Below are 25,307 nucleotides of genomic sequence, written 5' to 3' on the forward strand. Positions count from 1 at the left end.
TATATATATATATATATAAAACAGAAAGAAAGAAAACTAAAGCGCTTCTAACTAATAGTCTTCTTTTCCTAGGATTCTGCTTGAAAACTATACAGAAACTTTCCCTTGGGGCATTACACAAAAACACCTCAAAAGATGGAGAGTGGCAGGGCATCTATAGGTGGCTGCCCTATAATAGACTTAATGAGACTTTTTGCAAACCCATTAGATGAAGCCAGAGATCCAAGATAAGATACATATGTGGAACAGCTTCCATTAGATGAAGCCAGAGATCCAAGATAAGATACATATGTGGAACAGCTTCCAGAATCCCATGGCACAAACCATATCCTATCCTTTAACTGCCCACATGTTGCTATTGTTAAGGGGATTTAAGCCCAAATGGTGTCCATTCATTTCTTTCCTGGATCATTTGTCATCTCCTGGTTTCCAATCTTGCCCACCATGTTCTCTGCTTCTTCAGAGATGCCAAAGTGATTCCTTTAACAATATGGAGCTTCCTGTCATACTCAGAATAAAATATAGTCTTTACCGTGGCCTGCGAGGTCCTACATGCCCTGACTCCTAGATACTCCCCCATCCTCACCTTCAACCACTCTTCTCTCATCACCAGCCTTCTGGCTCTCCAAGTCTATTCTTACTTCAAGTCTTTGCCTGATATAATTTCCTCCAAATGTTCACATGGTTTCTCCCAGCCTTTATTTGAGTCTATGTCACTGGGGCATCTCCTCAATGATACGTAGTTTTCTCTGACAAATCTATATAAAAGGGCAGCCCAAGTTACTCGCTAGCCTTACACTTTTCTTCCCTTATATCGTGCTATCTTTTCACTTGTATTGTATTATCTTTTTATTCATAACGTATCTCCCCAATTAGAATGCAATTTTCCTGTAGATAAAGACTTATCTTTCACTACTGTAATACACGGTGTCCACAGAAGTGCCAAAAATATATTAGGTATTCTAAAAGTATGTTTTGAATAAATAAATAAATTTGGCTCCATCACCATTCCAATCCAAGAAAATAAATTCAAAGCAGACTGCCTACTGATTTTATTGAGTTTACTTTCAAAAAGGTCAGAGTTTAACCACCCTGAAGATAAGACAACTCATCTAATAAGGACCTACTAATGAATGATAAATAAATTCATTAAGCAAATGTAAGAATAAAAACTACTACAGACCAGACTTCCAGGTTTCCAAAATGGCCAAGTAAGGTAAATGTTTTAAGCAGAGCTTTGGATGCAGAAAGATATAAACCTTCACAGCTAGGCAATGTATTAAAATAAAGAAGATTTTCATCCTATTAAAAAATTAAAATTTCCCAATGTAAAAAAAAATTATGGTGTGGAAGAGACAAGTGATATTATTGGAAATAATCATTTCTCTTAGACAAGAATTAGAGGTTTTTTTTTACTTTTTGAATGAAAGTAGAACTATTGAATGTTCTATTCATGAACTTAATAACTTCTCTACTTAATAAAATAAAAGCCACAGAGAACCAGGAACAGGTAATCAAAGTGGAGCACAATGCCTCTGTCTTTCCTAACAGTCCTTCCTTTAGTACTTTAGAGAAGAAAAGCCTGGGGAATCAGAAGCTGTCAGCAGGTGAGAGAAACAGGCCTTTTAAGTACTCTGATGTCAGGCTAAACTGAAACCAATGAACCAGTACAAATCTCAAAAGGGTCTAAGAGTCTAGACTCAATATTAGAAAATCAAGATGAGTTAGCAGAACGGCTTCTAAGCAAAATGTGTGTGTATACTTATCATATACACTTATTGATTAAAAAGAAAACAACAGAAAATGCAAATAGAAATAACCATTACTTAACTCTTCCAATTTTATGTTTCTAAAGTTTTTCTTTGATGCTTGGTCATGTGTCAAATTCAATATACAGATACAGATAATATATTTATAATGTATAAATAAGCTTCCTAATCAGTATAGCAATTAAGATTAACCAGTATCTTAATATTAACCTAAGTCTTAATAAAATGAGACTATGGCAATATGCCCAAATCACAGAATTAAGTTTTTAAACATAGACTAAACTTTATCTAAAAGCTGAAAATGCAAACCTAAAATAAAACAGAATATAACAGGTTATCAGGAAATTTCTGTTATCTCATAATAAAACACAGCCTCAGATGAAAAACAAGGTCATTTGGTAACAGAGTGCCTTAAATCCTCAGCCCCAGCGTGAGCTCTGTCTCTGTACACTTCATTCTGAAAATACACAGTTCCCACTTACAGACCAATGAAATATATCCAACAGTATATTTGCAGCATTATTTATTTCTGTTCTGTATTCAGTTGCCCACTATTTAAACTCCCTTCTTATTAGATTGGAATTCCCCTAGTATGAGTTCTAGAGAGAGGCAGGGCCCCATTCCTACTAAGAAATAAAAAGACAACAAGACAGTTCCTCCCAACTGCCTAGGACTTTGGGCATGTAACCTAAATTTGGCCAACCAGATGTACCTACTCTGTCAATCTAGAAGTCAGGTCAGCAAGTCTACTTACTAGACAATTTGTGGATTCTTAACTTTTCACTGCTCCCCTTCTCCCTTGGGGTGTGCCATTTTTCTGAGCCTAGTTTTTAAGTCCTCACTTTTCATAAATTCCTCTTATGTTCAAATCAGCTGAAGGTAGAATTTGTTGCTGCAGCCAGGCTGATACCCAGCCTGTGCAAAAACCACCTTTTCTCTCTTTATTGTTTGTAGCAACTCAGGATTGGGGCAGTAATTGTTTTGTCTCAGTTGCCTTTCTTGAAATCTCTTAGAAAACTAAACACAAATATTGCTGATGCAAAAGGATATTATTTCAGAGAGCCAGGGGGAGTTGACTGAATACTCTAAAAATTGCATGAAAATTCTAAATGAGGCTTAAAAAAAAAAAAAAGGCAAAGTAAGAGAATGTGACTCAAAAAGCTTCCATTAAAAAAAGCAAAGGCTGGGCTTCCCTGGTGGCGCCGTGGTTGAGAGTCCGCCTGCCGACGCGGGGGACACGGGTTCATGCACCGGTCTGCGAGGATCCCACATGCCGTGGAGCGGCTGGGCCCATGAGCCGTGGACGCTGGGCCTGTGCGTCCGGAGCCTGTGCTCCACAATGGGAAAGGCCACAACAGTGAGAGGCCCGCATACCACAAAAAAAAAAGCAAAGGCCTCCAAAACCTAGCATGACAGACTCTGCTCAACCAGAAGTTCTCAACTAGTGGTGATTTTGCCACTCCAGGGACATTTCAGCAATGTTTGTAGACATTTTTGGTTATCACAACTGGGGAAGGGGTGCATCTAACGGGGAGACCAGGAATGCTGCTAAAAATCCTACAGTGTACATAACAGCTCCCCACAATAAAGAATTACCTGGCCTAAAATGTCAATAGCGTCAAGGCCGAGAAACCCTGCCCTCCACTCTACCTCCCTTCAAATCATAAATAAATAAATGCCCTCCCCCAGAGCTAGAATAACTCTCCCACAATTCATAATACCCAAATACTTTTATAGTTACTTATGCAATCCCATTTCTACCCCAATATTAAAAGAAAAAAAAAAAATCTCATAACTTATCTGTCAATATCATGATCCATCTGAGAACTACCCAAAAGGGAAAAAACTAAAGAGCGAGCAAATAAGGGAAAGTAATGAGTATGTGCAAAGAGCTTTAAAGGGCCAGGAAGCCTGAGGGAGTGGCAGGAAATACGGGTTGAAAAACGGTTGCGTTCATGGCCAAGAATGTCGGGAAATGAAGCTTGGAGGGATGATGTGATCAGACTCCAAAGTGTCTTGTACATCACAGAAGTCCCGATTTTGCTCTCTGAATAATGATAATTTTTAAAGAAAAGATTTCTAAGTGGGGTAGAGAAATATGTTGTTTCTTAGGAAGAAAATCCTAGTGTCACTTCAGGTGACAATCTGACAGGAGCAGAGCCTGGTAGTAGGGAAGTTAGGAGGTTAGGAGACTACTTCAATAGTACAAGAGCTGAAGAGAACAGCTGAGCAAAGGTGATGGCAATGTGGACGGAAAACGAAGGCCAGAGAGATTATAAGCATGTTCTTAGAGATTTGTTAACGTCTTCCTTTAAAATAAGTATCTTCCAGTACTGTAAAGTATAATTAAGGAATAAAAATACTTTCAATGCATTAACACACCTCTATTTCCAGTGTGCACCAAAAGTACAGTAACATGTCAATGAATTAAAGTTATGCAATGAGAATGTATGCTACTTAAATCATTTCTGTATGATTTCCAAACAACATGTACAGAAAGTTTATAATATTACCTGCTCCAGGACTTCTTTATAGGTAATAGTGGCTTTAGTATTTGTAACAGGACTGTCATAAATGATAGCAATCTTATCTCCTTTACCATTTTCAATATGACGGTCGATGGCATTGTAACAAATGTTAAGCATCCCTTCCACAAACCTGAAAAATAATTGGAAAGTAAAAGTGAATGACTTCAAAATATATATTGTTACTTAACTAGGTTTCTATAGTCCTAGTTTGGCAGAGCTGCCCTTCAAACAGTGTTTCCCCATGCATGTTATGTCAGGTAATGATGGCTGTAAACTATTTAAGATGGTACAGAAGTGACACTTTTAATAAACATGTATTTATTTTCATGTGCACAAGAAGAAAATATACCTCACACTTCAAGGTGACAATTTTGTGGATTTTATTGCTTAGGATGAAACTAGAGTACACAGCACCAAAATAAGCTACTTTACATGGATGAAATGAATTGTATAGAAGTGCAGCACAGATGCATTAAGCTGAGAGGGCAAATAGGAGATGCATGACTGAAGTTTGGGTACCTGCTGTAAAAAGACAGACTTACTGGAAAAATCAATTCTTCTTTGAAAGATGTATATATATATATATATGTGTGTGTGTGTGTGTGCGTATATATACACACACACATATTTGTTTCAATTAAATGCAATACCCCCAATTTCACAAAGAATAGGTTAGTTCTTTTCTGCATGTGTGAAATGCTTCATAATCTGAATAAACAATCAAAATGCACATAAAACGTTAATAGCTTTTTAAAAACTTTTCAATTCACCACTCTTTATCTCAATTACTGAGTGCGTGCCTTTGAAAATAAAGACATAATGTAGATAGATGGAGAAAATTTTAAAGAAAATATAGCTCATTTTCCTGAGCATGGAATTTGCCACTTTTTTAGAAGGAGAGTATTAGATAAAAAAATACAAGTATAGTAATGGTCCATTTGTTCCAATGTCAGACTAGCAAATATTATAAAAATGCAAAATAACAGGAGGAAAATATTGAAGCAACAAGGAAAAGTCCCATTAAATAGCTGAGTATCACTGTCAGGTCTTAAAGAGCCCTGTGTGAAATGAAGCAGGGAATTAAGAATGCCTATAGATACAGTGGCAGCAATAAGAAATAACAGATACAGAAGGCAGTAGGAGGAGGAATCATTTACTCAGCGTCGGATGACTCTGTATACATCAGTAACGGTGAATATGATGACCTTACAGTACAGCACAATGAGTAATTAATACAATGATTCTGAATTGCCAAGTGCAATAGATTTGATGTTTGCTCAAAAACATTGTCTCTTCTCCTCACCCTTACTTCTATTAAAAATATTTTGTCTCTTCCTCTTGCCTCCATCTTCATCAGTGGAGAGTACTTCCCTTGACTTTGGGGTCATCCATGTGATGTCAGCTCTGGCTAATAAGCAGTCATGAAGCATGCACTTGCTTGAAAGCGCCTGATACGACTGGGCTTGCTCTCCTGCACCTACACCCTCTCCAGGAGAAGAGCCTCCAGGTATTACTGCTGCCTCCTCCTCAGCCTGGTGCCAAGAATGAGTATTTGCAGATGGGAGCAGAGCCCAAAAGAAGCAAGGAGCCCAACCCAGCCAGACACATGTCTTAGAACAGCGGCCCCCAACCTTTTCAGCACCAGGGACCGGTTTCAGGGAAGGCAATTTTTCCACGGATGTGGAGGGGGGTTGGTGGGGGGTGGATGGTTCAGGCGGTAATGGGAGCGATGGGTTAGGTGTGCCAGTGAGTGATGGGGAGCGACGGGGAGCGGCAGATGAAGCTTCGCTCACTTGCCTGCCACTCATCTCTTGCTGTGCGGCCCGGTTCCTAACAGGCCGCAGACCGGTACTGGTCTGCAGCCCAGGGGTTGAGGACCCCTGTCTTAGAATAACATTTCCAGTTGTGTTGATCCCATGACAAATACAAATTAACTGATGAATAAATACCTTATGGCTCAGAGATTTTTATGGTGATATGCAGCATAACTGTGGCCACAATTAACTAATGCACTAAGAAAAAGAAAAAATATTTACTCAATATTTTGGCAGAAATAAGGAAAGATACTTTATAGAATTTTCCCACAAAATACTTATTCATATTTTTGTGTTTCTGCTTTTATTTCTGAAAAGAATACGTTTCAGACACATGAAAGACTGACTCACTGGAACACTTCTAGATGATGTCATTATCCTCTATCTACCACTTCTACTCTACCACTCTTTGTGCTCAGTATTGAATTATGCCCATAACATTTCACAAAACAAGGAGCCCTCTCAATTCCAAAGATTCATGGAGGACTCACTTTGTCATTTGCCTTATTGTTCTACTTCCTACTTGTTCCTTCTAGATATCTGTTGAAGGAGTTCACAGAGAGGATGTGACCCCAGGTTGACCTGTCAGCTGGACTCAGGCAATCAGAGGATCCCCCCATCCTTGGAACATGTGTGTCACCTACTATTCCCATACTAGTAGCTGTTTCAAGGACATAGCCTTGAGAAAGCAATGTGTTGTTAAGTCCATCTGGACTGAATATGTGTCTGAACCCAGATAAGGACATTATTTTCAAGATTCCTGTGGGTGGGTGCGGAGATCTACTCATCTCCTGGCCACCCACGACATGCCTCAGACGCAAGTTACCTTGCTTATTAAATCTGCCACCGACCTACCATTCTGGAGGGGCCTGCCCCTTTCTTTGGGCTCTCCTTGCCCTCCATGAATGGGGGCCAGTTTGCGAACCAACAATATTTTTCATGAAATCTCCTTCCTTTGCCAAATATTTAATTGACAGTAATTTCTAACATTCTATATCCATCCCTTTGCTCACTCTACGTACATTCCCTAGGTGATCTCTATACTTTTATGGTTTCAACTTCCATCTTTAGCTCCAGCTCTGATCCCCTTTCTGAACTCCATTCCCTTATAGCCGACAGCCTGCTGGACATCTCTCCTTGGAAATAATAATATGTCCAAAACGATAATCATTTTCACCCCACCTCCAACTCACAGCCCATCTCAACTGCAAACTTGTTCCTCCTCCTGTTTTCCATATTTCAAGGAACCACCTTGCACCCACTGCAAGGTGTAGAAACTCAAAAGTTAAATTTGATCCCTCATTCTCCACATTCTATCGATTGTATGTACTGTCACATCTGTCTTTGCAATTGTTCAGTTCTCTCATTGATAACCTGGGTTACAATTCCTTTCTCTTAATTAATCTCTTTGCCCTAGGTCTTACCCCATCCTCTCAAGTCATCTTCCTTTGCTACTAGAATGTCTTTCCTCAAATTAAATATTATCACATCAAATGGCACTCAAACTCATTTAATACCTTTCCATAAAGCTCAGGATAAAAAGTATATATCTTTAGATGATATAAAAGACCCTTCATCTACTCAGCTTCATTTCCCCTCATGCAACTTCCCATTCTCCAGCTATATTGAATTACAAAATGTGCAATTCCTAGAGTTCACATTATTCAAAGAATTTGTGTGGCTGTTTTTTCTGTGGCTGTCCTTCTCCTTTACCACCGCCCTCTCCCAAGTAGTTCCAAAGACCTGTGCACATATCTGTACAATACTACTTATCATATTACATTAACAATTAGTCCACTTACTTAAATGTTTCCCTCATTTTACTATAACCTGACAGCAAAGACTATATTTTCCTTATAGTCTGAGGATCTATATATTAGGCACCCAATAAATATTTGATAAATGAAGAATGAAAATATTAGTAAACCTTCAAGACACTTTGGATTTAGGATCCATGTACAGTAGCCAGGGTAGTTTTTACTATTTTATTTTAAAGTTGAGTGAATGGAGTCTTAAAAAGAATAATGCACAGGACATTTGGCTAAGAATTGGAAAAAGCCATACCTGCAACCCAAGTCTCTGGACAACCTGACTGGTGTCCTAGTCCACAATATCCTATTAATTCATTCATTTATAAATATATATTTTTTCTATCCTAGAGTTCACTGATCCTTTCCTTTGTGATTTTCATTCTGCTGTTGAACCAATTCAGTGAGTTTTTATTTTCATTATCATATTTTTCAGTTCTAAAATTTCCATTTGTTTTTTTCTTTACATCTTTTATTTCTTCGCTGAGTCTATTTAATTGAGGCTTTTTAAAAAATGTTTCAAATGTGTTCGTAGTTGCTCGTTTAAGCATTTTTTTATGATGGCTGCTTTAAAAATCCTTGTCCAATAATTCCAGTCTCTGTCACCTCAGTGTTAGCATCTACTGATTGCTTTTCTCATTCAAGTTGATATTTTCCTGGTTCTTGGTATGACAAGTGATTTTTGTTTGTATCCTGGACATTATAGGTATTTTATTAGGAGATTCTGGAGCTTATTTAAAGATCGTATTTAAATCTTCTGTTTTATCAGGCCTCCTCTGATACTGGGTCAGTGGGGGAGGGAGACAACTCATTACCACCAGGTTCAGGTGTAAGTTCCAGCTCCCCATTAGGCCTCCACTGACACTCATGAGAGTAAGGGGTACCTCATTACTGCTGAGCTAGGGTAAAAGTTCAGGATCCCACTAGGCTTCCATTACATCATCTTGGCTGATAGTGGGGAATGGCACCTCATTTTGACTCCCCACATGGACTCCACTGACAATGCCAGGGGCAAGATCCTTCTTACCTCTTTATCTTAGCCATAATGAAAGTTCCAATTCCTGATATAACTTTCTCTAACACCACCAGGGGAGGTGGCGATGTTTAGGACACCTTGTCACAGCCTGGTAAGAGTAGAAGTCTAGGTTCTCTATCACCTTTTCACTGGTGAAGATGGGATGGGAGCCACAGAGCTATCCATAGTGTTTGACTGTATTAGGGAAGTTACTGGCCAAAAATGTCCTGTCTTGGCAGGCTGTCCCTCCCCACCCCTTTTATCTTTGCGGGGGAAGGTCCAAAGAAGTTTTTGTTGGAACTTTTTTTCTGCACCCATTGGTGTTTCTAGGTTGCCACCTTCTCCAGCACTCAGTATAGGATATATAAGACAAGAAAGAAAACCCAAGGAACTCAGTGCCATGTCATTTCTCATGTCCCAAAGTTCCTAGATGATTTGGTTTCTTCTCTCCTCCTTTCAGAGTCTTCTTATGTGTATTTTATATATAATGTCCTATGTTTTTAGCTATATTTAACAGGATGAATAGGAAAAAGTGCATTTTGTCCAACTTGTCCCGAAAGTTTCTAAGTAATATTTATTGATCCCTTATTCTAGACCAATATTTCATGTGTATGAAATCATCTAATCAAAAAACAACCCTAGGGACACTTGCGCACTGTTGATGGGAATGTGAATTGGTGCAGCCACTATGGAAAACAGTATGGAGGTTCCTCAAAAACTTAAAAACAGAACTACCATAAAATCCAGCAATTCCATTTCTGGGTATTTACCTGAAGAAAATAAAAACATTAATTCAAAATGATATATGCACGCTTATGTTCACTGCAGCATTATTTACAATAGTCAAAATGCAGAAGCGACCTAAATGTCCATCAATAGATGTGTTGAGTTGATCAAGAAGATACACACACACACACACACACACACACACACACACACACACACACACTGGAATATTACTCAACCATAAAAAAGAATGAAATTGTGCTATTGGACGTAGAGGGTATTATGCTAAGTGAAATACATCAAAGAAAGACAAATACCATATATTCTCACTTATATATGGAATATAAAAAAACAAAACAAATTAACAAACAAAACAAAAGAGAAAGAGACATACAGATACAGGGAACAAATCGGTAGTTGCCAGAGGGGAGGTGGATAGGGGTTTGGGCAAAATATGTGAAGGGGAATTAAGAGATACAAACTTCCAGTTATAGAATAAATAAGTCACAGGGATGTAGTATACTACACAAGGATGTAATATAGTCAATAATACTGCAGTAATTTTGTATGGAGCCAGACAGTTACTAGACTTATCATGATGATCATTTCATAACGTATTTTATTGTCAGATCACTCTGTTGTACAGCTGAAAAATAACACAATATCGTACATCAACTGTACTTCAACTTTAAAAAAAACTACCTATGAGGTAGGTACTATTGTAAACCCCATTTTATGTATGAGGAAACTCATCTGACAGCAACTTGCTAAAGGCAGCATATTACGGAACCAACCCCATGAACATCAAACAGCAGTAACTCTACAGGCAATACTCAAAGAACTTCAGATTTTCTTTCCAATTATTTGCAAATTTTGGGTGGTTTAATATTTAAATTACTTGTACCCTAGCATTTTCTTTTTGAAGGATGCCCTTAAAGAAACTTAAAGAATTTTAAGGGTACCCTTTGGGACAGACAGGAAGGAAATTCAAGCAGAGGGAAAGCCCTGCAAGCAGTGTTAAGCAAGAACTGTTGGAGAAAGTAACACATTGGCATGGCTCCAGAAATGGTTATAGGTAATGAGTATACCGCTATAAACTAGCTAAATTTAAGGACTGGTTTACTGCGGATGACTGGACCAAGTGACCTGCAAAGGGCCTCCTGGCTCAAAGATTTGATTTTTCTACTATGAGAAGATTCTTATTTCATTTAAAATCAAATCATTTCAGTAAAGGTCAACTGAATGCCTTCTATGTGCTGTCTCTTCAGTACCCCTTCTAAATTTATGAGAAGGTTTTAAATGGTTTGTCTCCCCAGATTATTAAAATAACTAATGCTCACTGCAGAAAACTGAGAAAATATACTTTGGAGTATTTTATATTTTCTATATGTAAATATGCTGCCTCTATGTTTAAGAGTACATTATGAGTTTTTTCCAATGATCTGAACAATTCTCAGAATGCGTTTGATGAAGGCATAATATTCCATTCAACTGCTGTTCAGTAATAGCCTCCGCAGCACTATTTAAGCACAAAGTTATCCTGCATTGTTGCAAATTCCTTTTCACAATATTTTCGTAATTTTAAATGATCCCAGGATGATGTTTCTTGTAGAGAAATACTGGTCACATTGCTTTTTATTAGATAAGCCAGCAAGATTCCTACAATCAAGCACACACACACTTTCACACATCAAACAACCAAACTGCTTTCCGGAAATATTGAATCAATTTATATTACCGTCAGCATTACCTGAAAGTTCATTTTATCACACTCCTCTAAACACAGATTCTTCTCAATCTTCTTCAATTTTAGCAGCAGTTTTAGAAGTTTTAATTTTGGTTTATGTGATTACCAGTATTAAACACAATGTCTTACCAATTTTTAAAAGTTCTTTATATAGGACATTGAATTAAGTCTGACATTCTTACAAGTTATATTCTCAGCTTATTCACTGATTTTAATTCATAGTGTTTCCTGATATGAAGATATTTTAAATTTGTATATAGTCAAATAAACTCATAATATTCCTTCACAATTTTTCCCTCTAAGATAATTCATACTACTCTCTTCTGATTTAACTTTTTATACTGATGCCTTAAGTGTACCATTAAATTATTCATATATGTATATAATCTGTATGTAAAATCTGTTATATATTATATACATGTACTATGATATGTGTGTATATATAGATATATATATTATGATGTGGCAGTACAATTATATTTATTTATCAGTAGTCAATTTGCCAAGCATCATTTTTTGACTAATCCTTACTGTCCTCATTCATCTGTGATGCTGCATTCTTCCCATACGTATTAGTATTTTATACACACACACACACACACACACACACACACACACACACACACACATATATCAGCAACTTTGTCAGGGCTATATAGCTACTAGATATAACTACTGGAATATTCTACCAATAGGGTCTTTGACTAGCTCTCTTTTTAAACTCAGTAAGATTTAATTCTGTTTTAGAAAGGAAAAATTTCATACTCTTTATCCTACCCAACCCCTGCCCTGAATTCCTTCTGCAGAAAACTGGAAGCAACCTGAATGTACCCCATAACCTACTTGAATAACAGAAAAAGATATAAACCTGAAATAAAATTGAAAGCAATATGGAGCCACTAGAAATGGTGCTAGCCCCAGATCAGAACAGTGGAAACAATTTTTAACATATAAAACAGATAGGAGCAAAGTGACTGCTCAATCCAGAAATCATGAGAAACATGACAGATCCAAGGGTATGATACTGAAAGATTTCCGTGACACTTTATATACTGCTAAGTTAAAAGAAAGAAAAGGAAGGTGTAGAAAAATTTACAGAGCCATACCACAGAATACTCTACATTCATGAGGAACCTATAAACCCTAAGAAGGAAATACAAAGGCTCACCAAAAAACCTCTCTCGGGCTTCCCTGGTGGCACAGTGGTTGAGAGTCCACCTGCCGATGCAGGGGACACGGGTTCGTGCCCCGGTCCGGGAAGATCCCACATGCCGCTGAGCGGCTGGGCCCGTGAGCCATGGCCGCTGAGCCTGCGCGTCCGGAGCCTGTGCTCCGCAACGGGAGAGGCCACAACAGTGAGAGGCCCACGTACAGAAAAAAAAAAAAAAAACTCTCTCAATAAAACTCTGAAATAACTCCCAGATCAGAGGGAGGTAGGAATAAAGAATGGGCATTGATGTTTCGATGGAAAATTAAGACATAATCAAACACACACACATCATACAATATTTAACCTGTCTAAAGTCTTTCTAAACTAAGTATAATTTCTGCATGGATGGTCGTCCCAAAGATTCAGGACCTGTAAAATAGGAACAAGGCTCTGTACAACTTCTAAGAGGCCTAGAAACTCTACATACGATTGCCACATGGAAATCGCCTCTTCTCCCTCAAACAATTATAGGAAGAATGACTCTAGCAATCAAAACCTGTATTCATTGACATGTGAACAAGGATCCTTACTTGGGTTTTGAAATGTACTCAGCTACCTTCTGAATCTTGACACTCAGATGAGCATATGTGTATGTGTGTGTGTGTGTGTGTGTATTATGTGTATGTGTGTGCATGTATGTGTGTGTATATGAGTTAGAAGACAAAATAAAGCCGAGGTGTGGGGAGGGCATATTCTCAATATAAATAACAAAGAGAAAGGTATATTTGCAACTTCAATAATATTTAAAGTGTTCCTACAAGTCAATAAGAAAAAAATTTTAAATCCAATAGGCAAAGAATTTCAGCACACTACCCATAGAGGAAAAAAAATGATAATGGCCAATAAGCATAAAAACAGTGCTCAGTCTTACAAACATCAGGAAAATGAACATTAAAACAATAATGAGATGCCATTTTTCTAAACTGGATTGGTATAAAAATATATACACACTGTTGGTGAAAGAAAAGAGAACCTGGCATTCTCAAGTAAAGTTGGTAAGCAAATAAATTAGTTCAGCAATTTAGGAGTGGATACATATACTTATCTCCAAAATGTACTTTTAACTTAACCAAAGCAAGTTGCTTACATGTTCACCTCTGTTGCATAAAAGCACAAGAAGGAGTCTAGAAAAATGGACAAGAAAATATTAACAGTAGTAAACTCCGGGTAAGAGAAAGTTGGGAGACAGTATGGAGAAGGGATGGTCTATATTTTTATATGACACGTACTTTCTCTGTTATTTAATTTTTATGAGCATGTATTTAAATGTTGAATACATGATTTAAATATATTTAAATAACATTAAAAGCTTTAACAGTCTAGATGGCTTGTCTCCTGATGTGACTCAATCATCAACTCTATAATCAGTATAACTACCATTAATGAAAAACACTCTAATTTAATAAAAACATCTTCTTGAATATTCTTCTGGTAAAAAGAAGCATTTCTTACACTTATGATAACATCTAAACTCAGTTTTAAGAACTAAAATTTGGACAATAAAAACTTCCTTCTTTTTATTGTTCTCACTAGTATTAACTTCAAGCAGCTGAACAGTCAATAATAAATAGCTAGACAGAATCTTCAAATCACAGAGAGATCTGTCATAAATCTGTGGTCATCGTTCCTGCTGTCCATATCATTTTGGTTGTCCTCATTCCAGGCACTTGTAAGACTGCACTTTCATATCCACTTGAAATGAGGTGTGGCCATGTGGCTTTCTCTGGCCCGTGCAATGGCAACAGAAGTAATGCAAGGAGTCTTCAAGAGCAAATGCATGCTGACAACTTCTCCTTCTCCCTGCCACAAGGATACTCCAAATGGCAACTGCACTATTAGCTTATATCCTTGAGTGAGGATGGATGACATGGAACAAATCTCTTGGGTAACCCAAGATAAACCTGTAGTATAAGTGAGATACTCCTGGGCTATTTTAAAACGGGGAGATTTGAGTGTTGTCTATTCCTGCAGCATAACTTAATCTATCCTGACACAAAAGTCTTAAGATCCATAAATTCTCACAAATTCAAACAAGCTTTAAAATTGTCGTATTTCATAATTTAAAAGGCAAAGGGATGCATTCCAGGACAAACGAAACAGGAGGAATCTCAGCTAGTGTAATTCTATAGTCACTACAGTAATGTTAGATTCCTTGAAAAGGAGTCAGAGATAAGCCATCATCATCAGTGTCTGAGTTCACAGAGGCGGGGCTTGAAGGTCTTCAGAAGGGGCTCAGAAAAAAAGAAAGGTTCTGAAATTCGTTCTAGATGTCCTGAATATAATTTTCTATTTTCCTTTGCCTTTTTCTCATCAAGCCCTGCTAGCTTACATCTAGCATAAAACCTTGGACTCAGCTCTTTGGAAAAAATCTGCCTTGAGTTGTATTTCTTCTGTTCTTCACTTTAGCTGACCCTAAGTCTTCTCTGTCTTTCCTAATATTTGATTCTAGCCTACCCTGCATTTGACTTTGGCTTTCTTCATCAAATGAGTTAGACTGGAGTGTGTACTTGGCCCACACATTGGGCTAAGTCAGTGAATGTGGGTGGATGTCTGAAAGATTTTTAAGAGGTAGGGAGCCTGACAAGCGCCATGGTCTTGATCTCTGGATACCAGAAAAAGCTACTGGCAAATTTTCACATGATTCTTTTGTTCCCATCAATTCCTATAACCATCAACTTCCCCTCTGTTCAGGGCTACATTTTCTTTTTTAAGCATGTATTTATTGTCAGTTTTCAAACATTACAAAAGGAAATAAAACGCTGACAATCAAAAAAAAAATAATCCTCGTGTCAGAGGGGAAAATTGATAGCATTTACTCTGTGGATTTGATTACCCAGCAATGTAAAGTTAAATTGGTAAAGTCTAAAATGTTCCTCTCAATTCCACCACTGCCTCCTTTGCCAAGAATAAAATTGATTTAATATACTTTCAACAGTGTAGCCTATGAAACTCTTTCACAAACTGTCATATTTTGATTTGCGTAAAATAACTGTTGAAAGCTTCCTCCAGCACAACCATATTTAGTGGTGACAATGTTGTAACCCTCTCTGTATTCTCAGCTGCTCTGTACTCTGCAAATTTTCATTATTAAATAACTGGAAAGTCTAACTTACAATAGACCTTCTGATATGAGTTTACTTCCTTCAGATCAGATTATAATTTCCTTCCTTGATGACCTATGTGGGTCTTCATTTCATCACAGTTTCAGAAAAAGAAAACAAACTCCAAGCTCTTTTTCAAAAGTTAAATAAACCTGAAGCCAACATACTGAGAACAATTCAAAGATGATGAATACATTTGGTTATTTGTATACTAAAACACTAAATCTATATACTAAAATAGTGATGAACATATAATCTTTATAATTGATAATTCATTATTTTATAAGAAGACTATGGCAGATTATAATCCCCAGTATTAACTGTCAATAATCCTTTTAAAACATTTTTTTGTTCAACAAATTTAACAGTAAATAATTTGTTGTTGATTAGAACTGAGACTGTGAAGGAAGGGGAAAAAATATAACTGGGTACATGTTCTCCACTCTGAAAGGCAGACTCATTTGCAATAACTATAAGAAGAAGCAAAACGTGGCAAATTTCCTGACAGAAGTACAAACTAAGTATGATGAAAGCGCAATAAAAAAGAGTTTAATTCCAACTGCAGATATGTGGTAAGGAGAGGGCTGGATGTTGTAAGGAATGCATCAGTAGTTAACAGCTTGGGCTTTCAAGTCAAAAGGCCAGAGTTCAAATCTCAGACATGTTGTTTACTAGCTGTATGACTGTAGGCAAATTAACATGTCTAGGCCTTTCTTCCCTCATCTGTGAAACTAGGAAAATAAAATAAAAACCAACTACATAGCACTTACCAAGACAATACTATGAGCATTTAATACAAATTAATTCATTTAATTCTCTTAACAACTCTGTGTGTATACTAATATCACCCTCATTTTACAGATGAGGAAACTGAGGTATAGAGAAGTTAGGTGGCCTATCTGAGGTCCACACTGGAGCGTGACAAGCTGGGACTGGATGTCAGGCTGTCAGGCTCTGAGTCACAACCACTATTCTGTGTGGATGAGTTAATGTGAGAGAACTCTACACCCACCATGAGCACAATTTTATACACATTTCATTGACTCCTTTCAGTAATGCTATGAGGTGATTACTATCACTACATACATCTACAAACGAGCATCTGGCTTAGATGAATTATGAAAGAACACTTTTGTGGCAATGGGTACAATGAGCTGGAGCAGGACAAGAGGAGAGAGGACTGATAGAGATATTTTGCCATAATCAAGTGTGATGATAAAGATGGAAATGAGGGAGAGATCTGAGAAATACAGAAGAATGAAAAGAAAATTTTTAGAGTAAAAACAGGAAGAGAATGCAAAAAGTATCTATCAAAGAAACCGGGACTCTAGAAGGGTCAGCAACCCTAGCCTCACGCCAAATCTGGACCACCACCTGTTTGTGTAAATAAAGTTTTATTGAAACACAGCCACACTCAGTTGCTTATATATTCTCTGTGGCTGCTTTTGCTTGACAACAGCAGAGCTGAGTGGTTGCAATGGAAGCTATCTGGCCTGCATAGCCAAACATATTTACCATTTTGCACCTTAAAGAAAAACTCTGCCAATCCTTGCTCCAGAGAAGCCCTGTCCAACAGAAATTTCTGTGATGATGGAAGTGTTTCATATCTCCACTGCTCAACAGGGTAGCCACTAGCCACAAGTGGCTGGCTAAATTTAAATTCAAACTAATTAAAAGTAAATAAAATTTAGTTCTTCAATTGCACTAGCCACCTTTCAAATACTCAATAGCATCATTAGCTAACGTAAATTAAATTTTATTTAATTCTAATTAAATTAAACTTAAATTTAAATAACCACAGATGGCTTACTGACTACTATATTGAACAACACAGTTGTGGGGAATTTCAAAGAGGTAGATGTGGTCCCCAGAGTTAAATACTATAGAGAGACCAAGCAAGGTAAGGACTTCAAATCAGTCCATAGAATTAAGCAACAAATAGGCACTGATGAACTTTGGGAGAGTAATCTGGGTAGAGTGACAAGGCCTGAGGCCACCTTTCAGTGGATGTGGATGCAAGAGTACAAGGGAGAGGAGGACCTGGAGAATAGACAACATGGCCAAGAAGTTAGCATGTAAAGAGAAGGGGAATGTTCTAGCTCCTCTTATCTTGTGCAAATCTTTCAACTGAATTTTATTAAAAGAGAAGGGTGAAACATGAAGGTAGCTGAGGGGACAGGGACTGAAAACTAATGGAAATACTGTTTGTTTTTTAATGGCATTGGCAAATGGGAAAGTAAAAAACAGGGCAAAGTTCAGGTTCTGTTTTGGAAGTCCAAGTGCATCAGTGCCACTGAAAGAAGAGATGTGTGTTTTGGGGTGGGAGCATAACAAGAGCTAAGGCAAGAAAGAGCAGTGCAAACCTTACCTTAAAAGCCCTGAATACCTCGTTATGAAAGGGGAGGCCATTAAAGGGGAATGCCCTCTTCAGAAAGGGATTTCAGGTCACTCTTGGGAGGCAAATGAGGAAACAGAATCAGTGAGGATCTATTGACTAGCCTAGAAAGTAACAGGAAGTTAAAAAAAAAAAAATGTGGGGAGGTATAGAAACAAATCAAAGGAGCTAGAAGTAGGAAGAAGGGTGTATCAAAGAAAACTGAGGTCACATCATCTCTGTGTATCAGGTTTATGTTCTCTTTAAGGGACACCTGAAATAAGAAAGAAAAATACATAATTTTGAAGTAAGAGAGGGAATAACATTTTGTTAATTACCAATAATGTGCCAGGTTCTGAGTTTGGTAAATCATTTAATCCATGCACTACCCCTTCAGGAAGACAGTGTTATTCCTATTTTACAGACAAGAAATGAGGCTTAGAGAGGTCAAATAACTTCCCAGAATTATCAAACTAACACATGGCACACTGGAACCCAGTGCTTTCCCACTCCGGGGAAAATATGATGAATTTCCAATTTTCCATGTCTGTGTGCTAATTTGAGTAATTCTTATATCCTCACTAGACACTGTTTCCTGTGGGCAAAGACCATGTGCTAGCTCATTAATGGCACACAACAAGTTCTCAATAATTATTTTTATCTTTTTTAACATTTTTTAATTAATTAATTTTATTTTTGGCTGTGTTGGGTCTTCGTTGCTGCACGCGGGCTTTCTCTAGTTGCAGTGAGCAGGGGCTACTCTTCGTTGTGGTGTATGGGTTTCTCATTGTGGTGACTTCTCGTTGCAGAGCATGGGCCCTAGGCACGTGGGCTTCAGTAGTTGTGGCATGCGGGCTCAGTAGCTGTGGCTCGCGGGCTTAGTTGCTCCGCGGCACGTGGGATCCTCCCGGACCACGGCTCGAACCTGTGTCCCCTGCACTGGCAGCGGATTCGTAACCACTGTGCCACCAGGGAAGTCCCTCAATAATTATTTTTAAATATATGTTACAAGTGTGAATGAATGTGAATTGAAGTAGTACTCTTCTGACACATTAACACAAATAAGTAAAAGAGTCTCATGAGGTAACTGCTCAGCAAAAACAATGACGCGCTCAAAAGACTACTATTGCACACAAACAGAGAAGGCTTTAAGCATTTTTAAGAGAGCATCATATTGCTTTGTTCACACTGTGACATCCCATCTAAATTACAGGTACTTGGCCTTGGGCAGTATGAACTGACTGTTCCGGGAAACCCTCCAAATTGGGTAACTGCTTACTTGGGGCAGCATAATAACCTCATGTTAATTGAACCACTAGGATATTGTTTTTGTAAAAGTAGTTGGAAAGCACATCTCTCTATAGGACAATATTTTAACAGAGAAACATAACGCAAAGAGAAATCTGTTCTTTAGCCCTACTGATACTTTCCACATGAGTACACTCAGAACCTGGACCCATCCCACTAGCTTTCGCCACAGATTGCCCTCATCTCAGCATGAAAGGACAGCCCAGGCATCTACACCTCTGCCAGATCATCTCGGATTAAAACTGAGTGAATTGTCAGTGAGAAATGCAGCCAACAGGAAAAAGAATAAAAAGAAAGGCTTTCAAGAAATCAATACCTGTTATCTGAACTGGATCCACTGTCAACAGAGAGAGAAGGCATGAATGAATGATCCTAAAGATCCCCAGGTTGTGAGTCATGCTTGGCAGCTAAATTCAAAGCAGAAGATGAGGACACAATTTTATCTTGCTTGTTTTATTTTTATTCTAGAGGAAATGCAGGAAAAACAAAGAATTGAAGCAAAAGGAAATAGGATTCAGCTTAATTCAAATGAGGAAAAGATAAAATTATAATTAAAACTAAAGGTCAAATGTAAAAGTGAAGATAGAGATGTTTAAATTTCAAAGCATAAATTTATTAAAATTTAAATATAATCCCCAATAAATATATGTTTAAAAGTACATTCTAAAGGAAAGTAAACTTCATCAGTCAGCCCTGTTCAAGAGAGCTACTTAGAACACTCTTTGGAGCAGTGGTCCTCAACCAGCCAACTCAGAAACAGGTCATAATGAGCTCATAAGGAACCAAACTCCAAATCGGAGCAGGTTCCTAGAAAACCAGACAGAGACCAGGATGCCCACGGGGACCCTAAGCAGGTAACCCTGAAATCTCAGAACCATCCAGGGAATCAGGAGGGGGCAGAAGAGGAGGTACACTCTCCAATGTGAACCGATATTTGTTGGAAGGGAGAGAAGATGCCTTTTAGCATTTAATCCTAATGATAGCCATGACAACGTGATGAAGAAGGAACAAAAAGGAAAGGGGGAGAGGGAGAAAGGAGAAGAGAGAGCAGCCCCAGCACCATGCAGGGCAGGAGAAAGCCAATTTGTTGACATAGTGTCATCTTGCTCTGGTTAAGGAGGAATGGGAAGAAAGGGGAGAAATAGGTAAGGATTGAAACTAATGTGCTCTAAACCTTAGGACTTTAGGACTGCATATTTTTTCTGTGTTCATATTACATCTTCATCTTAACTATCCATTTCTCTCTCTTTAAGGCTATAACTCAGGCAGAATGATACGCTGCAATGTTCTGATGAAACTGTCCTCTACAGCTGATGCTCCTAGAAGGCAGACACCACATTCATTAACTCATTCTGCACACTTAGCTCATGTCCACAGAGAGATGTCCTATACAAGCTCTTATTAAAGTGGAAGGATACAATCAATCATTTTAGAAGGTCTAAAAAGAACTTTTTCTTCCCATTGAGCCTTGTAAATTATTCTGAGATTGTTTCTACAAAGACTATGTAATTGAGGGAGATACACAGGGAGCATCAATTTTGTTTGTTTTATTGCTTAAAATAAAATGATCTGAAGCAAATGTGACACAATGTTAAGAGTTTACAACGCACAATGTTCAGGGTCCACTAAATTATTACCTTTATTTATTCTCTAAATGTTTCGTAAGGAAAAAGACTGTGGAGTCTTATTCACAATATTTCTTAATATTTTTGGAGAAATATTTTGACAGTATACATCAGAAAGTGTATAATTTCTCTTTGACCCAGAAATCTTCTAAGAATTCATCAGCAAGAAAGAAGGAAAGAAAGAAACAGAGAGAGACAGATGGACAGTCAGACACAGGGATAGAGAAATCTTTGTAACGCTGCATCCAAAAAAGCAAGTATTTCTGCAAGTAAAGAGAAACCACCCAAAAATCAACAGGAAGGGATTGTGAAATAAATAATCTTACATTCACCCAATATGTTTAAATATTCTGCATACACTAAAAATCATGAAATAGAAGAATAGAGGAATGGAAACATCACAACTTATTCCAAGTGGGAAAATGAGTTATCAAACAATATGAACAGTATAATTCTATTTTTCTGTAAGAACAAAAATAGAGACCCAGAGAGTCAAACAGACTGACAAACAGACAGAGATAATAGATTTTTAAAAGGCACAACACATACACATACAAAAATATGTGTGTACAAAAACTGGTGGTGAATCTGAATAAGGTTTGCAGTCTAACTAACTATCGTACAAATGTCAGTTTTGGTTTTGATAATGTACTATAGTCATGTAAGATGTTACCATTGGGGAAAGCTGAGTGATGGGTACAAATGACCTCTTTCTACTATTTTTGCAACTTCTTATGAGTCTACAATAATTCCAAAATAAAAATTTTAAAAGAAAATAAAAGACTGAAGGGAAATATACCAACTATACCAAGATATATACTAAGAATTATTTACATATTGAACTATAATTGATACTCCACCTATTTTGGCTTTCCTCAGTTCATCTAATTAAAACTTAAAGTAATACTGCAACTTTGTGGGGGAAAAGCATAAACCTAAATTTCAATCAGAATTACTTTTGAATAACAAATGTCAATGAAAAGTAGTTCAAAACTTAGATCTCAAACCTAGGCTTTATGATTATAAAACTGCTGCTCCTTTACCTAAGCCAGATTATATCCCCTCCAATTTCCCACCTTCACTCTCACCAAAACAACTTTACACATAGACAGAAACTAAATCCAACTTAACTAACCAGAAACCACTGAGTGTAAGTTAAAACATTAAGAAAAGTAACCTACTGTACAGCACAGGGAACTCTACTCAGTGCTCTGTGGTGACCTAAATGGGAAGGAAATTCAAAAAAGAGGGGATATATGTATACGTATAGCTGATTCACTTTGCTGTACAGTAGAAATTAACACAACACTGTAAAGCAGCTATACTCCAATAAAAACTAATAAAAAAAGAAAAGTAGACAAATTTTTTGTCTTTTTTCCCTAGTTTTATCATCAAAAAATCTAAGAACAAGGTCACAAACTACATCTTTGCTCTATCCTTGCCAATTCTCCCACTATCTACATATCATATCATAGATAAAACATTTTCCACTCACATTTCGATAATTTGAAACTTGGACACAGTGCAGCCTGCTCAATTATCCAAGAGTTCATTATCCAGCTGGTGCTAACCAAGCCCATTATGTCTCTTTATTCTCTTTTTTGTTACTTGTCTTTTCTTCACCTTCCTGTGTGTTAGCCCCTCTAGCAGAAAATGAGAGGTTGCACAAAGGGATAAAATTAAAATTGGTTGACTCTTTTATCTATTAAAGGATTCATTGGTTACAAAATGACCACTGTTCATCAAAATGTAAGCCTGAGTGTTCTAGTTACTCACACCTCAACAGTCAAAGGTAATTCAGAGTAGATTGTAAAATAAAAGCAAATCTTATTACCCATATTTTCAGAAAATAATAACTAGATATCACTCATGATTACTCTCCTTTTATTAAACAGGAAAATGAAAGCTATCTCATTACAAGCAAAAACACTTTTTTTCTTTGATGTATGAAATCATACCTCAAAGTTATACTCTACCTAGACTCTCATTCAGCACCTGGAATAGTGCCTGGCATGTAGGAGGCATTCAAACATTTGATGAGTCAACAAGAGAAAGAATGAGAGAATAAATGAAGGAACAATTGAGTTAGGAATGGATAAGTTCTAGAGCCAAAAAACTCCACTTTTAACAGGTCAACAAATGTGTGTGTGTGTGTGTGTGTCTGTGTGTGCACACCTGACTTGCTTTTAAATCTGTTAACACCAGTAGTATGAGGATAAAACAGGATTAACTGGAGAGGAAATATGACACAATGAGAAGCTGATACACTCTAAAGTCTAACAGATTTGGTTTTTCATCCAAGATCTGCCACCTGCATTCTAAGTGAACATGAGCTAGTTACTTAACTTTCCCTAAATTCTTCTTTAAGAACGTATTCTCTTGAGAAGTTAAAAAAACTATGGTAAGGAGTATTACTGGTGCTATTCTTACTGTGATAATATATTTTGTATTGTGTGACACTTCAACACACACTCACAAACACACTCACATATGTGCATGCACACACACTCATACAAGTACACATGTACAGAGTAAAATCATCTTTTAGGATTTAAGATTTTGATTTGAGTATTATCATTTCCATCAAATACAATATTTGAAATAACTAGATATTTAATAAGAAATATTAAATATACACACTGACAAACGTAAGGTAGATAGCTAGTGGGAAGCAGCCGCATGGCACAGGGATATCAGCTCGGTGCTTTGTGACTGCCTGGAGGGGTGGGATAGGGAGGGTGGGAGGGAGGGAGACGCAAGAGGGAAGAGATATGGGAACATATGTATATGTATAACTGATTCACTTTGTTATAAAGCAGAAACTAACCCACCATTGTAAAGCAATTATACCCCAATAAAGATGTTAAAAAAAATTTTTTTCTAATTATAAATTTTTAAATTAATCCTTTTATAAATTAAACTAAGGAAAGGAAATTTCATTAAGTTGGATCTTAGGCTGTAAGATCTAAGGCTGTAACAACAAATTACATTTCAAACAGTTCTTGAAATATTCAGGTGAAATGAGATGTTTAGAGTAGATATGTGTTGAAGATCTTGAGCAGTCAGAACTCAACATTTTAAAATAATAATAAAATCAGTTTTGCATTTTTCTAAAATTCAAGCTTTTATCAGATTAAGATCAGCTTTTATTCCCAACAATGTAAATATTAACATTTTTATCATTTGTGGCAATACCATAAATGTATCCTAGAGAAATAATATTTTTATGTTATCTCATAGCTGTCACTTTTTTTCTTTCTTTCGTTTTGTTTTTTAAATGGAGGTATAATCCATATATATTATATTAATTTCAGTATATAACATAATGATTCAATATTTGAGTACACGGTATACAAATTTCTTTTCTTTTCTTATGATGAGGACTTTTAAAATTTACTCTCTTAGCAACTTTCAAGTATGCAATTCAGCGTTATTAACTGTAGTCACCACGCTGTCCATTACATTCCAGGACTTATTTATCTTGCAACTGGAGGTCTGTACCTTTTGACCACCTTCACTCATTTCACCTACCCCCAACCCCCTCCCCTTTGGCAACCACCAGTCTGTTCTCTGCATCTATGAGCTTAGTTTTTGTTTTGTTTTGTTATTTGTTTTGGTTTTTAGAATCCACATATAAGTGAAATCATATAATATTTGTCTTTTATTACTTTTAACCAGTGGGTTTTCTTTGTTAAATAAAATTTGGTTTATCTGGTTAAGATATTTACTAAAAAGAAAAAAAAGACTAAAAAATGATAATCTGGTAACATGATACTGATACAACTCTTAAATCTGAAATTCTTGGAACCTGATATGTGCCGAGACAACTTTCCCAGTCCATACTCACAAGAGAACTTGGTCTGTACCATATAAGTAAAGTATTTCCCTCCTTGCAGTATGTGTGTCTTTGGCTTGAGGACTCAATATGTTGAAGAGAAGCAAAAGGAGCCAACTGCCTCGTAGTAAAACTTAGACTCATGAAGACAAGAAAATTTCAGACCCTCTGATGCCTAGGTAGAAAGAAGATTCATGGATCATTTTGGGTCTTGGTGGGATGGATGATTCAGGTAATATCTACCTGTAATTTATATAAGAACCTAGATTTAGAAGATGGATTAAGAAGGTTAATCTCTATGTGGTGAAGTTTTAAAATCAGTTTGATGGATATATACAAGGTTATGTGCATTCCACTGCAGAGATAACAACAAAGGTGACTGAGATCTGACCCCTGCCCTTCTATCACCTAGTTGTGATTTTTTTAATTACTGGTAAGAGAAAAGTA

General features: G+C 37.1%; 1 protein-coding gene across 5 annotated transcripts in view; it reads right to left on the reverse strand.

Moving 5' to 3' along the window:
- The window catches only part of ACSS3 (acyl-CoA synthetase short chain family member 3), a 151,345-nt gene that overhangs the window by 113,348 nt on the left and 12,690 nt on the right, over nucleotides 1–25,307 (reverse strand). For all 5 annotated transcript variants that reach the window (XR_003002075.1, XR_003002077.1, XM_024736438.1 and 2 more), the window contains exon 2: nucleotides 4,283–4,427. Coding sequence is in view for 3 of the 5 variants with exons in the window: in XM_024736438.1 (XP_024592206.1) it covers nucleotides 4,283–4,427 (145 nt within the window). In the remaining 2 variants the exon portion in view is untranslated. The remainder of the gene's footprint in view (nucleotides 1–4,282; nucleotides 4,428–25,307) is intronic.

Source organism: Neophocaena asiaeorientalis, unplaced genomic scaffold (genome assembly GCF_003031525.2).
Source record: "Neophocaena asiaeorientalis asiaeorientalis breed wild unplaced genomic scaffold, Neophocaena_asiaeorientalis_V1.1 scaffold134, whole genome shotgun sequence".
NCBI classification, from domain to species: domain Eukaryota; kingdom Metazoa; phylum Chordata; class Mammalia; order Artiodactyla; family Phocoenidae; genus Neophocaena; species Neophocaena asiaeorientalis.